Genomic DNA, 17,840 nt, shown 5'->3' with positions numbered 1-17,840 from the left:
TGTGAGCACTGCCTTTAACACACCGCATTAATTCATCAAAATTAAATCTCCAGTTCACAACTAGATGCTGCTGATCTGAGGTAACACAGACATTTTTCAATGATTCACGTAAGCAATGGACCACCGTCGTAAAAGAAGGATTTTCGGTTACTCAGTTCGAAAATTACCTAAGTTGAAAAAAACCGACTGCTGATTGGCTTGTCTGGCGCGCTGGTTAAAGTCTTCAATTGCAACAATCACACTGTCAACGATGCCACTGTTTTTGCAGCAAAATCACACCAAAAAGTAAAAGTTTGTATAAATGTCATAATTAAACAGTCCGTTGACAGGATCAATAGTCCTTAGAGACAGGTGCGTATTGGGATAATAATGGACCAAACCTGATGCATAGAGTCTATGCGTGGTACATCTGACTTAAGTTCAGAGACCCTTTGTTGGTTAACAGGGCAAAATTTGATTAACTAAATAAATTAATAAAAGTTAATTAATAAATCTGTGCTAGTAGTTTCCATTATATATAATACACACATACATAAATTAAATATTTCGAAAGCCCTTTTTCTAAGCTACTCTTTTTATCCCTTCTGGCAGATGGTAAATTTAGCTTTGGCATGAACCTATTGACTTGTATGCATGCTTCGACCACGTGAAACGTTCAAAGGTCACAGATGTATGTTGCGTGTAGCTATTTTTTTAAAATGTGGAACATATTTTATTGTATTTTGCTGCCGATTTGACAGGGGAAGCCTTCTTTTCACAGACGAGAGAGACAAAACCCGAAGTTCATGGTTTTTTCCCCGTATCTTTTATGTAACTATCCTAACCAAATCAACCGTCCACAATGTTTTAAAATTTTTATAATGTAGCTAACCTCATCTAATTGACCATTAGAATCCTTTTATCAACACCGCCATATTTATTTACAATGAACAAAAAAAAACCGAAGATGCACGATCGGGCGTTTGGCTCTCTCGTCTGTGAAAAGTATGATTCCCATTTGACAGTATGTAAAAAAAAAGTTAATTTTAGAGCAGTAATGGACAGAAACCTTTTTTTTTCAAAGTTTTAATCCAAAGATGCTGAGAGTGATATTGGCGTGGACGTGTCTTGCAGTGCTGCTGGGGCTGGCCTCGCAGCGGGCAGAGTTCCTCCTGATCGAGTGGTTCGGCACCGACTGGATGCTGGAGGTCCTGGAGGGCTGGAAGCAGCGCGAGAGGGGGTCCCTCCCTGGCCTCGTCGAGAGCACCGTCATGCTCTACGTGCTCAGTGAGTGCGCGTGCTCGAGGGAGAGCGCACTCACCAGTCCCTCCTCTCCGCTCCGTCCCTGCTCTGTCGTCTCTTGAAGGCACCGGGACACGTCCATCCAGCGGCGGATCCAGAGGTTCACCTCGGTGGGGGGGGGGGGGGGGGGGGCACTCTAGGATTTCAGAATAGCCGCAGAGAAAAAATTTCTTAAAAATTACTAAATTTGTATTTAATCTACTCACACTACACATAACATGCAACCACCAGATTTTATGATTCTACAAGAAATACATTAATTATATTGAAATATTTTATTGGTCTCGGAAGCAATCATTTTTGTCGGAAATATAAATGTAGCAGACAACTGGTTTTTCGGGGGGGGGGGGGAGGGAGGCACTTGCCCCTGGTGCCTCCCCTTGGATCCGCCACTGCGTCCATCGAGGGATGATGAGCTGCTAGTGGAGCATGACCCTGAGGAAACCCACGGGCACTTGCGACTCCGGGTTCGACCATGCCAATAACTGAATAGTCCAGTCGTTATATACATTTTTGGAAATGCAAGTGAACCGAGAAAGCTAAATTTTTTTATTGGATATTACGTGTGGGTTGGGGGGGGGGGGGGGGGGGAGACTAGAAAAGCTTAACTTTAAATTGTCGACCAAAATTACCTTGTGCATTTTCCGCCATCGTGAAAGTTAAATTCAGTTTTTTTTCATCATAACTCGGTTTCCCCGTTGAGATACGAAACATTTCATGCAATACGGTACTTTTTTTTGTTGCTTTTTTTTTACGATCTTTTTTCAAGATGGTGGAAAATGCACAAGGTAATTTTGGTCGACGATTTGAAGTTTAAGCTTTTCTAGCGCCTCCTCCCCCCCCCCCCCCCCCCATGTAATATCCAAAATTTTAGCTTTCTTGGTTCATTTGCATTTCTAACCCGTTTTTTTCCGACGTAATGACTGGACTAGAACCCAGATCGCCTCACCCATGTTCCCACCCAAGTTTCAACCACATCCCCTCAAGTAACACAGTTGTGGAACATTTCATCCTACCGGGATGTAAGTTTAACCCGGCAGGATTTTCTGCTGTTTGGATTTATCACAAAACTTCTGCTAATTTATGATAATTTATCTTGAGTCACTAGTGGGATACTCAGATATAATATATTAATATACAAATTTAGCAGCATTTAATGCCAGAAGAATTTCAAGTAAGTAAATTCATGAATATTATCATCAAGGGGAGGTGCAACTCGTCCAAATTTTTGATGAATATTTTCTGTGCCAAACAATAGTGTATGCGATACGTAAGCCATAAATACACGTGGAGGTACATGCAGCGAGTGGGTGGAGTTCGGAGCAAACCAGTTTAGATGAGGTATGTTTCGAACCAAGGGCGTCGCCAGCCGATGGCCTTTGGGGGGGGGGGGGGGGCAAGTTGTGAGAAAAGTATGTATTTTTTTTTGCATTTGGCTACATTTTTTTCAATATCTAGGGCTCTACCCGCCCCCCCCCCCGTGTCACCCTTGTTTCGAACCCGAATGAACGCTATCTGTCTATCTGTCGTCGTGTTTGCAACCGGTTGGCAGGCCTGATCTGGAACGAGATCCGCGCGCTGTGGAGCGACGGGCTGCTGGCGTACGTGAGCGACCTGTGGAACATCGTGGACTTCATCACCAACGTGTTCTACCTGGTGTGGATCGGCCTGAGGTTCACTTCGTGGTTCATCGTGCAGGTGAGGCTGCTGGGCAGGGGGGCAGGGGGGCCTCGCCACGCCAAGGCTGGGGGATATGGAAATATACAGCCGACCTTCACTGTATACTGTATAGAAGTCGCCAGCCCCGGTTAAAATTTCTAATACGGTTTGAGGTAGTTGGTTAATTCACCGCCGCAATCGCCACCATCTCTAGGGCATCGACTTGTGGTGGTCCAAACACCCCTTCCCCACCCTCCCTCGAACATGCTTTGTCCTCCAGCCACCCTCTACCCCACCTCTCATTCCTACAGTTTTGTGACGCACAAACTCCCGTTGAACGACCTTGAGCTGCAGTGAATTTTGGGTGAAGGGTGCGGGGAGAATGACAGCGGGCGACAGTGCTGAGCTCTAACGTGTAAATAACAACCTAAGACGACACAGGGCGTTACGGCAGCGCACTTGCAGCGGTGAAGTTCCCAAGCTGCTCATCATACGCTCCTGAAAAACGTAGAGTAAATCCTATCCACTCGCGACTTCGCTGTAAGCCTGCAGTGTGGCCAGCCCAGCAGGTAACATGGTGCCTCGCCCCACGCCGGCACTCAGAAGGCACAAAGAGGCCCGGAAACGTGACCGAAAGGAGAAAGCGTGGTGAAATTTACTTGTGATGGGGAAGACAGACCTGAAGGGGGGGGGGGGGGAAGGCGGGAATTATAGAAGGCCTGAAAGCTGAGAGTTTTATCGCACCCGAACCGAAGGGCAGGACAGTTGAAGGGCTGGGGGAGTCCCTCCAGAGGGGCAGTCAGCAGACCTGCCAGTTGCTCAGACTGTCTGCTCGGTCAGACTGTCTGCTCGGTCAGACTGTCTGCTCGATCAGGCAACACTGCGACACAGTGTTGTCATCGCAGCCACTGCGGGCCTCGTGGTCCGTGTGCCAGAACCGAGCATCGAACCAACGACCCGCCCACTGCCTCTTGTTGTGATATAGAGTTCATGTGTGGGTGTCTGTGAAAAGGATGATACTGGGTTACTTATAAGGCGGTGTTCAAATTTGTTTCTCTAGACCAGTGTGTGTGGTGTGTGTGCTCGCAGAGGGAGGCCTGGAAGGACGTGAACCCGTGGTACCCCAGGGAGCAGTGGCACCCCTTCGACCCCATGCTGCTGTCGGAGGGCGCCTTCGCAGCCGGGATGATCTTCAGGTACAGCGGCGACGACCGCGGAGGCCACAGGGAGGACGACGTAACAGTTCTGTGATGGGTTCAACAGATAGCGGCTACCAGCGACAGAATGATCTGTATAAATAACCTATAAAAAAAAACCAACATAATTTGTAAAGGCCCCTGTCACATTGTAAAATATTTGTGTCTATTGTATTCGAAAGGTAGTAGTGGACGGAAAATGGCAACAAGCATTTCATGCATTAAAATATGGGTATTTCGCGTGAGATGAGATTAGGTTGTACCACTATAATAAGTAAAATGTTTGATTTGTGGGTTTATGTATGATCTGCAATTTTTTTAAAAAAAATAATACTCTAATATAAAAGTCTGATTGAATAAACTCGCATAAAGAAAGAGAAAATGCCGGCCATATCTTATGGCACATTGTAGATCCGAGATCACGGCCATAAGCTGACGCGAGATTCGGTTCACCTCGAAGTTCCCAGTGCTCTGCGCTCGGTGCTGGTCCAACAGAAATTGTGATCTAACAACTCAATGGTCCAACAGAAAATGTAGTCTAATAAGTCAATGGCCCAACAAAAAATGTGGTCTAACATCTCAATTGTCCAACAGAAAATGTAATCTAAAAAGTCAATGGCCCAACAATAAATGTGGTCTAACAACTCAATGGTCCAACAGAAAATGTGGTCTAACAACTCAATGGTCCAACAGAAAATGTGGTCTAACAACTCAATAGTCCAACAGAAAATGTGGTCTAACAACTCAATGGTCCAACAGAAAATGTGGTCTAACAACTCAATAGTCCAACAGAAAATGTGGTCTAACAACTCAATGGTCCAACAGAAAATTTAGTCTAACAATGATCAAACCAACAAATGATTTGAGATCACGCCTGGACTCTTATGGTGTAACTGATCATCAAAGCGTCAGCACATAATCGTGCAATGTAAAACCCTTGTATTTACATTGAATAGACGGTTTTATGTAGCCAATTTACAATTTCTTCCCCTCATTTATTAAAACAAAATTGTGTTAGGTTATTGAAATTGATGTTATTGTGATGAGGAGTATATAATATAGAGTGACTGTTCCGTTACCTTGTTGTGTGCAGTTACATGAAGCTGGTGCACATATTCAGCGTCAACCCTCACCTCGGGCCCCTGCAGATATCCCTGGGGAGGATGATCATCGACATACTGAAGTTCTTCTTCATCTACACCTTGGTTCTCTTCGCTTTCGGCTGCGGTGAGTTGCGGCCATTATGTGAGTCCGCGAATGCGTCAATAACGTTAACATATATCCCCCCCTCCCGTGTACGCTTTCCTCTTCAGTCACTGTCAGCAGCGTGTCGGTGCTGAAGGAATATTACTGAAGTGCATAGGTTTTCACCGGCTAGCCATTAACCAGTAGTGTGAGCTATGCAGGGTGAAGTAACTTACCACTCTACTTACCTTAGAGAGATTTGTTTTTGCAAAAATATTTTTTTAATCAATAGCATGTAATTATTATTTTTGTATCGGAGTTATAGTGGCAATACAATTAAATGAATATTAATTAGCTAATTTTCGTTAAATTCAACAATGTTTCGTACCTATATCTTTATATTTGGGAACTGCATAAAAAATAATTTAGGCAGTTTTCCCTTAGTTATACTCAAAAATATTTTGGAAAAAGGCTTTTTTCATAATTGAAATGTTGAGATGGATAAAATATGTACTTGTTACAAACAAGGACGTCGCCAGCCGATGGCCGGGGGGGGGGGGGGGGGGGGGGGAAGTTGTGGGAAAAGTATGTATTTTTTTTTGCATTTGGCTACATTTTTTTTAAATCTCTAGGGCTCTAGGGGGGGGGGGGGGCAACTGCCCCCCTACCCCACCTGGCGACGCCCTTGGTTACAAAACCATCGTTTTTAAATCCGTCCAGACGACGTGCTTGTGTCCGCCAGGCATGAACCAGCTGCTGTGGTACTACGCCACGCTCGAGAGGCATCGCTGCTTCCACCTGCCGGGCGGACAGCCGGACTACGACAACGAGGAGAAGGCTTGCTCCATCTGGAGGCGCTTCTCCAAGTGAGCCCCCGGCCTGTAGCCCCTTCCCCCTGCCCGCCTGCCCTCGCACCACCAGGGGAGCGGCTGAAAACTAGTGCAGATACTTTCAGACCTGAAATTACTACGGCCAAACATATTGAATGGCAGATAGGAGAAGTTGAAAGGAGAGAAAACTGAAATATTCTTTAACTAAATTTAATGCAAACAGTATAGTATATCTCAGAAGGCCAAACAAATACATGCCCATGACTTGGTAATATGGCGCATGATTAATACCTCATAAATATAAATATATTATTAAATACTGCATAAATTTACTCTTGACAAATATTATACAATAGTCACTAAAACCAACTGAAAACATTTAAAATTATTCTATGGATACGTATTACAACAATACCAAATGTATTCATGCCCAGGCAATGAAATATTTAAATAAGAGTTAGTTAGTTTGCAATGTTAATGCGTGTGCTTGGAACCACTTCAAAATTACGCAAAATTAAAAGCCGAAGTCTGCGGAAATGTCTGGTACACATTTACAAGGCCTGGTAAATAAAATACTTTAAGTAGCTTACTGATACAACTTGATAAATATATTTTTACAGCAACCACTATTTTAATCGCCAATCAGCCAGATGAAGAAGGGGCGTTAGATGGGACGGTAAATTTCATGATGTTAAACAGCTGTTTTATTTACTTCAGCTGGGTGACTAATCATTACGAGGCCGGGCTACGTTTAATTGAAAACACCGGTGCGTCGAGGAAAACTCCTTCCCACGTGCAAATGTTTGCACTGTGATTATGTTTTTTGTATATTTGTTTTTATTTTTGTATAGTACCGGGGGAAATTTTGACTATGTCTCTTGGCTAGAGATTATTAAATAAATAAATAAACAAATCTTTATGTCTTGTTGACAAAGAGGCTGTTAGAAAAGTACAAGCACTATACAATCCAGAGAATTCGGAGATGGAATCAACAATAATCTATAGAAAAGAACCATCGTAGCAATTGTTTGGGGGTGATCTCAGGATACCATGGAGTACCTAAATCAGTATGGATGTACTGTTTCTCCCGACTGGAAGTTCAATGTTTTCACGTTGCGCCACCTCGCACTTGGGCGAAATGCGCTCACGCACGTGGGATGCCGTGTGCCCGCAGCATGTTCGAGACGTCGCAGTCGCTGTTCTGGGCCAGCTTCGGCCTCGTCGACCTGGAGAATTTCGAGCTGACGGGCATCAAGAGCTTCACGCGCTTCTGGGCGATGCTCATGTTCGGCTCGTACTCCGTCATCAACATCATCGTGCTGCTCAACATGCTCATCGCCATGATGTCCAACTCGTACCAGCTCATATCGGTACCTAACACCGCCGCCTTGTCACATGAGCCCGTTGGGCGTGACTTGGGCCATTCATTGGGCACGCATCACCACCACCGTCAGAATCACCACCAGATGTCGTCACTAATAATATTACACCTGCAATTGGGCATCCGCCCGGTGACAAGGAGTTCCCATCCCCCAACCACCCTCACTCCTCCCCCCTCTGGAGCCTCCTTCGTAAGTCCTTCCCTCCTCCCACATCCAGTGTCCTCCCCTCAAGCTCGTTCCACTCTCGCCCCGTCCTCACAAGGAACACCTGCCTTCCTCTCTCTGTCCGTCTGCATTCCCTCTCCATTCACTCTCAGTAGAAACCCAGAAATTTTTGAGGTTCATCGACCTGCAGGTTCCATATGATATTTCCATAACCACATCTTCACTGGCTGCAGTCTTCGAGAAAGTATATTTCAGTTTTGAATAGTCTGATTGATATTTTACCATTCAGTTGATGTTAGTTTGTTTTCAGATAACCTTGAGAGTGTGATAAAGTAGCTCTAGCCCAATTGAAGAATTCACAAAAAACTTGCAAATCTTCGGATTTTAAATTGCCAGTAAAAATGAATCTACGAAATTTCTGGGGCCTATCATCACCTTCATCAGATTCATCAATACTAGGGACTGGAAAAATTTCACAGGTTGATTTTGCTATTTGCTAGAAAGTACAGTCTTGTTGACATTCAATCGATGCTGTTCGGTAAATTGCGTTGGTATCTTGCAAAGTCATTTTTGATATTGTCAGTGTGGAGAACGATTTGTTCCTTCTTTTCCCATGGGTTTATGTTTGCTTCAGTTTCCTTCAAGCCAAGACAAATGTTTGTGTGTGGTTCAATCGTAAATGTGACACTAACATGCGAGATTTTGGAGTCTTCTTTGACGGCAAAAGGATTTGTGAATTTTTAAGTTTCTAAAATTTATCATCAATAATATATAAATCATTACCTGTCAAAATTAAGATCATCATTATCACGACATATCCATCAGTATCTACAATTCATTATTATTCATTAATACATCAACAGATACAAGAATGTCAAATTGGCCAGCTCATTTGACATCACACTAGACTCTCATTATATATATATTTTATTATGTATATACTTAAACAGAAGAATTTACAGCTTTATTAACTATTTATTTTCCATCATAAATCACATTATGGTTATAAGAAACATTTTAATTTGGCTGAATTTTTTTCATGTTAATCACGAGCAATCTGTAACATGTATGCTGAGGTATCAATCGCCTTGGGAAATAGGCACAAGATTCTTGCGCCGATCAGAACTAGTGAGGTAAAAATGTCACGGACATTTTCGAAGTGGCTTGTCCAGAAACACGACTGCGCCCTTGAAACCGTGTTCACCGCTGTCCTAGTGGATGTCTCGACGAACTGCGCAAAGATTTTGCTTCCAAGCTAGAACAGTGTGGTCGGTCTGCCATATTGTTATGTCATACTAGTTCCATGGAACTCGTCGTGATCCACTTAGCGCTAGGTCCCTCGCGAAGCCATACCGACACATCCCTCACTGCCTGGCGAGCAGTCCGAACTGGGAACTCTAGCTGAGATCTGCACAGTGTGTCGTTGGCAGAGACGTTGAGATTTGGCGTCCTCTGGTGTCTTCTCGATCTACTTCACTCCATCCGTTGGTCAATATCTCTGTGAGAAACTAACCATTCTTTCGACTGCGCTGAACCATGGTTGGGCAAAATTGAAAAGATCTTGTCAAAATTTCTGTCGTTAGGTCTTAAAAGTAACACCAAAGTATAAGCGATTGTCATCTGTACCTTGAGACGAAATTAATTCGCTCAATTTTCGGGTCTCGTGAAGACTCTCTCTACATAGCCATCAGGTTAGCTTACAAATTGGTGGTTTGGTTTTCAGCAGGGTTAATACACTGTAATAAATATTATGGAAATTACCATGCAATTATGAATGAGCATAAAATCAAATTACAAGAGAAAAAATTACAATAATTCCATGCTATCTTTATATAATTTTTGTTATAAAATGTAAAAATCCATAAGTAATTATGTAACTCTAATCAGAAATTTCCTGTACAATTTATGTATAGACAACTTTCGTAACATTTTCAGGGACATTAAAAATAATATTTATGCATACAAGCAGAAAAACAAATAATCTCTACCTGCTAGAATACAATATTTCTCTTTAATTTTGATCACAAACTCTACATACTTTTTTTTTAAATTGGTAAATTTACAAAAAAAACTGCTGATGCGAGTTTATCATTGATAGGCATGTGGATTAATTTGCTGTTAAAATGTATTTGTAGCATCATAGCCAAAAAGGCCACTGCTCATAAATTCCACAAGGATGTATACGGCAGGGCAGTAGGTTGGACTGCCTGAAGGCTGACAGGGGGCTCGTCTGATGTGCCACAGGAGCACTCGGACTAATGTTAGTAGTTAATTGCCAAATGGATTGTAGACTAGGGGCATGGGTTGACCAGCAGCTAGCTTGTAGACAATTGTTTGTGTCGACCGGCGGATCACCCCAGGTGCCACAGGAGCACTCGGACAAAGGGTATAAGTCTACCGTCAAATCTATTATAGACCAGGTGGTAGGGGTTGACTGGCAGCTCGCCTGCAGACACATGTACCACACGAACATTCGGACAAAGGGTAGAAGTTTATCAAATGTATCGTAGGCTATGGGGTTTGGGTTGACAGATGGCTCTCTTGTAGACATTTCTATTTGGTTTGACAGCCTGCTCGTCTCGTATGACACATATGCACTCGGACAAGGGGTAGAAGTTTATGAGCAAACCTATTGTAGACCAGGTGGTGGGGTTTTACAGGTAGCTTGCTTGCAGACACCGTGTTTCTGTTGACTGGTGGCTCGCCCCTTGTAACGTATGAGCAGCCGGACAAATGGTAGTACTTTATCGTCAGATGGATTGTAGGCTAGGTAGTGGGTGTGGTTTGATTGCTCGTAGACACACTGTGTTTGTGTTGAACCTCTGCTCGCCTCTTGTAACGCAGGAGCACTCGGACAAGGAGTGGAAGTTCGCGCGCAGCAAGCTGTGGATGAGCTACTTCGAGGAGGGCGACACGGTGCCTGCCCCCTTCAACATCGTGCCCACGCCCAAGACGCTGTGCACCATGCTGGGGTGCCGGGACAAGGGCCGCCACGACCAGTCCGCCATGGTGAGCGACCCATGACCCGGGGACCCTGCACGGTGCAGTTGGCGTGCCGTACGGGGCTTCCCGGCAGGCCCGTGCCACATCCCGAACTGGATTTGGAATTTGGACATCCTTCACAGGTCGATGGAAGTTCGACGTGGCGCAATGTCCTACTTATTAGTGAATAATAATTTTTTTTTATGCTCTAAGAGATACATATCGTATCCATCTGTCTGCACAAGGTCTGTTTGTGATACATTCCATCACCATTTTCAGTTGTGCTGCAAATTAGGGAGACTTTTCTTGGCACAGTTTTACTTTTTTTTATATTTATTCATGTTTTTCACAAGCATCAAAGACGCTCTCACATCGGCCGGCGCGCAGCAGCTAAGTCCCAAAAAAAATGTGGTTTCTGTATTGTTTTTAAAGAACATTATAAAATCAATCTCGGACTCTCTTACTTGCAAAAATTATAGGCTGAGGACTTTAAACAAGGAAGTTGTTTAGTCTATTTTAAACTTTAATTTTACTGTAAATGGCCAAATTTATAGTTAAAAAGTACCAATGGATTATACGTAAACTATTTACCTTACTACAATGTGATTGTTATCCCTCAAAGTAACTTTCAAAAACAATTGTTTTAAAACATAACTTATATAAAGGTAACAGACATACCATGAGACAACAGGTTGTTATTTACTACTGGTTCATTTCTCCTTCCAGTTTTACGATCCACATGTTTCTGACTTGATTAACAGTCGGTAGCTGTAAATTTTAATTTGTTTCATGACTTCCACCTCTGAGGTGTTCTAGATAATTTATAGTTGTATTTGTGGATTTTAAGTAGCACATATATACTGCAATTTTATAAAAATTATATATATATATATATATGTGTGGAAGTAGTGGCACACAGTATTTTTTAGAAGGGATCAACAGCTTATCCGACCAGTCAACTTCCATCCAATAATTCTTTGTCTAGGTTTAATGTCCTCAGTAGCTTCACACTGTGAGGGACTGATGTCTTGTGATGTAGAATTAAGAAGAAAAAACCCAACCTTTGTTATGATGTTGCATAGTAATATTTTTCTAGTTTACGTTTATGTTTTGTGCTTTGTTTGGAACAAATATGGGGAGGGGGGTTGATACTGGCCTTTCAACACACTTTAGCTGGTTGGCAAGTGAATGAACTAAACGAAGTTGAACTATCATCGGCTACCGCTTGTGTTATACACCATCGCCTTATTTGGCTCGAGGCTCATAGAATTCTCACACTCAAGAGCTACTTGTTTGCCATTGAATGAAGGTCGCTTAGTGGTTATCAAAGTAACATTCATCCATCACTAGAGACCGGAAAAATTCGCGGGTTCAATGACCTCCAGGATAGACTCCAATAACCTGTACACACTCTGGCAAATGCCAACTGTTCATTGACTGTTGACTTGTGAGACGTCTCGACTGGGCGGCCTGTGATTTGACACTTATATGAGTGAGGGTCTCTAATTGGCCCTCATTACTCCAGATTAACAGCGAACCAATGGCAGAATCAGCATTAAGGTATAATTATTTAAATTGTAGCATGTCACGAAATGAATCCGCGAATTGTTAAGGTCTCTATCCATCACACTTGAAGGAAAAATACTTAGAAGTTTCAAGGTCAGCCTGGTCATGGGTGGGGGGAGAAAATGTTGGATGATTGACGAGAGGGGATGCCTTGTTTAAAATAATATTTTTTTATCATAAAAAAGCAATAAATGGAATTGAAGACTGCTAAGTTGGGCTGAGAAAATTTACTGCTGTGGCCTAGCGGTGGTCCCGTTTGTCTGGCCTGACGGGACTATTCCAGTACATTTGGGCCTGGGGGTAGGATGGGAGGGTCTCTGCGTGTTGCTGGCCAGCGGTGCTGTCCCAGGCAAAGCCGGCCAGTGACGTCGGGGGATGGTGCCTGTCCCAGGACAAGTCCCGCCAGAAGGCGCTGGAGCGCCACGACACCGTGATGCACCTGCTGGTGCGGCGCTACGTCACGGCCGAGCAGACCAAGAGGGACGACTACGGCGTCACCGAGGACGACGTCATGGAGATCCGCCAGGACATCTCGTCGCTGCGCTACGAGCTCATCGACATCCTGCGCCAGAACGGCATGCAGACGCCGCAGGTGGACCGCGACTCGGCGCGTCAGTACCCTGCTCGCGCCGCTTCGTCCCGTCTCCTCAGCACTTCATGCTGGGAGGACAATGGAGTGGCTGCTGTACACTCTTTCAGGCGTATTGTTATCAACATGTAGGATGCAGCCCCTTTTCCATAACACTTCCTCTTGTTTACTCTTTTATTTCTCGTGTGGGCCGGAGAGATCTGAGATCTAGTTCGGCCAACCGTTGTGCCAAAATTTTCTGTCGTCCTGCTCTTGCAGTCCGACGCCATATTGGCGGTTCTCTAAATGTTTTGCACAGATGATGATGAGGCGAGAGAGTTGGGGCATCGACGGAATGAATCTGGAAAGGGGTTAACGTCGGTACACCGAGATAACTCTCTATCCTCGGACAACATACCCGCCACGTTTCCCCCACTCGCTTGAAACCCTGGGTGGTGAACTCGTGGGGCGTCGTGGTGGGATGTGTATGATCTGACCTAATTTCTGACGAACAGCATAATTTTTTTTACAGTACAGTTCAGAATCAGTGGATGAAAATTTAAATTGAGAGTGATGATATCTGCAGTATATGAAATGTTGTGTTTGGTTTGCCAAATTATTTAATTTTTCTAGCAGTTACTTTTGTTTGCCACCTCTCGCCCTGAGTCCACTGGCGCGGCCAGCTTCAGTGACATAGTCTCCCAGGGTGTGTGTGTGCTCGTGTGTGTGCAGTGGCCGGCAAGAAGGGGCGAGTCATGGAGCGCCGCCTGCAGAAGGACTTCCAGATCGGCTTCGTGGAGAACCTGCTGCAGGAGGTGATCAGCCAGAAGGAGCCGCGCGACGTCTTCAGCAAGATCGCGCGCGCCATCGGCAAGCGCACCGGCTCCTCCAAGGGCAAGAAGGACTGGAACGCGGCGGTGCGGAAGAGCAAGACGGCGCGCGACCCCATCGGCAGCGCCGTGGAGGCGGTGAGCCGCCGCAGCCGCCAGAGCCTGCGGCGGCACATCCTCACGAGCCAGGGGGAGGCGCTCACCTCCATGGACCCGGAGAAGCTGGTCGAGTACAACCCCAGGCTGTCGGCGGTGTCTCCGGCCGCGCGGGTCGCCTACGCCAAGTTCAAGATGGCCAAGATCAGGCAGGAGTACGACGACCGGGACGGCAGCTGCAACAGCCACGGCTCGGGGCGCAGGCCCAGGGAGGCGCCTTCGCCCTCCGTCGCGAGGCCGCGCCCCAAGCCCCCGGAGCAGCCAGCCCCGCCGCCCCAGGAGATGCAGGTCCTGCAGGGCCCGCCGCAGAAGGACTTCCGCTCCAGGACGCCCATCCAGGAGGACTCCTCCGAGGACGAGGAGAAGCAGAAGGAGGTAGGACCCCGCCCGGACCCGCCTCCAGAGCAGCCAGGCGGAGAGGAAGAAGCGGCTAGACGCCCTCAGCAGTCGCAGGCCGACATAACCGTCCACGTGAGCTCCCCCGAGACGCCGGAGCCCAAGACCAAGGTCCTGCCCCCGGCGCCTGGCAAGTGGCTGTAGCTTCCCGCCATCACTGTGCTGCTGGCCTTGTGGAGGGAAGACGCCATCTTGGATTCAACAGTTTTCAGGTCTCGTCATCTTTGAATGATTTCATTTCCAAAATTGGCTTCGTTAAAGCACCATGTATGATTAATTTGGACTGCCTGTAGTTAATAGGGACTTGCTGCTACAAATATTCTCTCTCCTGTGAATTCATTGACGTTTAGTCATCATCATATTCATAACTAACTGCTTCCAGCCTGTGACTGGGCCAGTAAAGTAAAATGCCTCCATATTCCTCTCTCCTTCCAACATTCCTCGTCCTTCACTTTATTCCAGTCTTCTCCTATCTCCTGCACTATTTAACTATCTGTTCCTCTAACCTCCTCCTTAGTCTTCCTTCTTCCTCTGCACTTCAACTCCATCCTAGGCAGCATCTCTTTTCCCATTGTCTGGACATGGCCATACCATTTCAATGGCTACACTGTAATAATTGTTTGAATATCTCTCAACGTATGATCTATGTCTTAACGAAGGCCTAATTTCAATAACAGATTATGAAATGTTGTTATGGTATGAAAATTTCTGGAACCGATATGGCGTCTATTGGTTCCTGTTTCTCCCACGTAAGGATGGCGCTGGGTTGCGGTTTACATGCCTGTTCATACGTGAACTGCTGCGAGATACTTAGCTCCAAGTCACCTCCATGGTTATCCTAACATTTTGTGTCCTCGTTTTGGTAATGTCGTGTTATAGGTCCTCATTTTACTATTAGGATTCCACATTGAGATTTCCACAACCATTTGACGGTTGAAGTAGACCGTTGACTTAAAGATCCTTTAAAATTAACTACATCTGCCGCAAAGAATGACAAAATTTAAAGCCCTGATTGTTAAAAATGTGAAAAGATGCCTGTGTATTAATTTAAATGTATTTGTAAATAATACGTTCCTATTTATGTATGTAAGTGTAAGTATGTATGTAAGTGATTAATGATAGGGTATTGTTTAAGTACATAGTGCTTCGCAAAATTGAGGCAAGGCGAAATATTTATTTAAATTAAGTGTTTATTATTGTTTAGCCTAAATATTAAAAGTATTCAAAATGTACTTTAATTTGCTGTAACACAGCGTTTAATATCATCATTACTTTCACGACATATTTACTTTTGTCCTGTTTTTATAATTAATAAGAAATGTCCTAGATAGATTCAAATTATTGATGCAGTGTTGTAACATACCTACTTCACATGGAATGAGTGGTAGTGTTGTATAAAACAAAACAAAAAAAAAAAAGGGGGGGGGGGGGGAGACCTCAAATGCCCATAAATTCCTACCTCACAACAGCAAAAATATTTTTCGTATCTTGGATGCATTTAGAGAGGTTTTTGTCCGTGGAGCTTCGTGCAACATATTAAAATAAAATTTATTATTAAAACTCATTATTAACTGTCTTTTTTTATAAATTTCCATCAAGTACCATTAGAACCAAGTACTTTTTAAATGCATATTGTCTAAACATATTCATTTGTATAGTTACATAAAATAACTATTTTGTAGATATTTTAAAATAAAAGAATGTAAAGAATGCAGTATCTTCAATATACTTTTTTTTTTAAAAACCAATCGGTGTTCACTTTTGTTTCTGTTATTGGTCTGGTTAGCACGGTTTCTGCTATTTAGGCTCTGTCAAACTGTCAAATTACCACTTCCAACACCTTCCAATATGTTGCGTCAAATAAAGTTGGAGGAGTATGACGTCACCGAAAAAGTCACTAGCGTAGCCATGTTTTTGCGACAATTTGGAGTTTCCATCAACTATTTAGCATATAGGAAAGGTTCTAAAATATGTTGGATGTTGGATGCAATCGGCGTATCAAAATCGTGCCTAGCGAAAACGGAAATAACAACCATTTCCGTCACAATGGTTCTTTAAAATGGCGAAGAGAATATGGTCGATTAAAAAGTTTATAAAAGTAAAATATTTAAAATATGTTAACGTGAATGTTGTATGCAAGAATATTTTATGTGTAAAATTAATTTATGTTTCTATAACTTAAAAAATCACCTAACATTTAATTTATTATGAAACTACCTGATAATATTGTGATTTAAATTTATACATGTTCAAAAAAGAATTAAATACACAACTATAATAAGAAGTTCAAAAATTCTATCCAGAACTGTGATACATTTTTTAATTTTAAAAATTGATATTAAAAATGAAAAGTTTGAGATAGATCAGACTAATAACAACTTTGATAGTGTGACATAATTTATAACTTTTTTGAGGTTATCTGTCCAAAAATATTTGATGGAGAAAATTGGAAGTCATTTTCCGTCCAGTAGGTACTCCCCCCTCCACCCAACAATAACTGTTTGTCAGATATAGGTATAAGAGACAAATATTTGACTGCGTGGCAGGACCTTTAGCGCTGTCGTCTCATCGTGCTCTGTTGCCAGATGTAAGCCATAGAGCTCAAAGGTTTCAGACATAACATAACATAGAGTAATGAAATTTTTTTTTTAATGTATCTGAGAAATTGTATTTTGTAAAGTAAAAAAAATTGGAATGAGAGTTGTGGAAATGCATTTTTCTTTTGTATTTCATCAAGAGCATCAGCTGATATCATCCTTTTTTTTTTCTAAGGAGACGTAATTAAAAGACGCCATCTTAATTTCAATAATTTCTGTTAACAATTTGTTTTCATCATTCAATTAAAAAAAAAAAATGTTTGGCCCATTTCAACATTGCACATTATTTCATGGAATGCCTTGTTATGAATAGTGACTGAGTGTTACAAATAGTTTCTCCTGTTAAATAATAACTGGTAATTAGCAGTTGATTATTTTTTTCCTGTCAGAATGACTACAAATATAATAATACTGATGGTAGACATATGGTCCTAGAAAAATCAATAAATTGTAAAAATTACAAAAAAATATATATGTATTAAAACTTACTATGATTAACGATGGTATACAAAATAAGACTTAATTTTACCAAACCGGGTTGTATCAATCTGGCAACAGTGTTCGCCACTCTCCCTGAACTGCGATCTAAGCGTGGGGAAGCCCAAGATGTACATCAAGTTCTGTCCCTGCCCGAACACGCCGGAATATTCACCTTCGGTCAACCTCGGGTATATTTATATATATTTATATTTCTCTGTTTATTTTAATGTAGCTATACTAACCTAACTAACCGTCCATAGTGTTTTAAAGAGTTTTAATGTAGCTAACCTAACCGACCACTTTTAATAGGTATTTGAGTTCATTTTTCCTGAGCAAAAATAAAACAAATCCCGAGGTTGGCCGAAGGTGGATTGTTCGGGTCTCGACACAGAAGACACTGCTCGGCACTCGACCGCACCGGCCGCCTGGTTGAGTTCTCCGAGGTCGTGGTGGAGGCCGTTCTACGTGTCGGTTTCAACGTGGAGCAGTTTATAGAAGAAATTTCTAGTAGTTTCGCAATGTGGGATATGAGGTGTGAGGAAAACCACAGATAAAACCAAAAGGAGT

General features: G+C 43.2%; 1 protein-coding gene across 1 annotated transcript in view; it reads left to right on the top strand.

Moving 5' to 3' along the window:
* Positions 1–16,312, top strand: part of LOC134539466 (transient receptor potential protein) — a 30,205-nt gene extending 13,893 nt beyond the window's left edge. Inside the window, exons 9-17 of the mRNA XM_063381525.1 lie at positions 1,114–1,266; positions 2,834–2,979; positions 4,030–4,136; positions 5,230–5,363; positions 6,064–6,187; positions 7,326–7,521; positions 10,543–10,707; positions 12,638–12,857; positions 13,547–16,312. Of these exons, the coding sequence (XP_063237595.1) occupies positions 1,114–1,266; positions 2,834–2,979; positions 4,030–4,136; positions 5,230–5,363; positions 6,064–6,187; positions 7,326–7,521; positions 10,543–10,707; positions 12,638–12,857; positions 13,547–14,340 (2,039 nt within the window). The 3' untranslated portion in view covers positions 14,341–16,312. The remainder of the gene's footprint in view (positions 1–1,113; positions 1,267–2,833; positions 2,980–4,029; positions 4,137–5,229; positions 5,364–6,063; positions 6,188–7,325; positions 7,522–10,542; positions 10,708–12,637; positions 12,858–13,546) is intronic.
* Positions 16,313–17,840: the final 1,528 nt, after the last annotated feature.

The sequence above is a fragment of the Bacillus rossius genome, chromosome 15, assembly GCF_032445375.1.
Source record: "Bacillus rossius redtenbacheri isolate Brsri chromosome 15, Brsri_v3, whole genome shotgun sequence".
Classification (NCBI taxonomy): domain Eukaryota; kingdom Metazoa; phylum Arthropoda; class Insecta; order Phasmatodea; family Bacillidae; genus Bacillus; species Bacillus rossius.
Note: the sequence above shows the minus strand (reverse complement) of the source record. Positions and strands in the feature narration are given on the sequence as shown.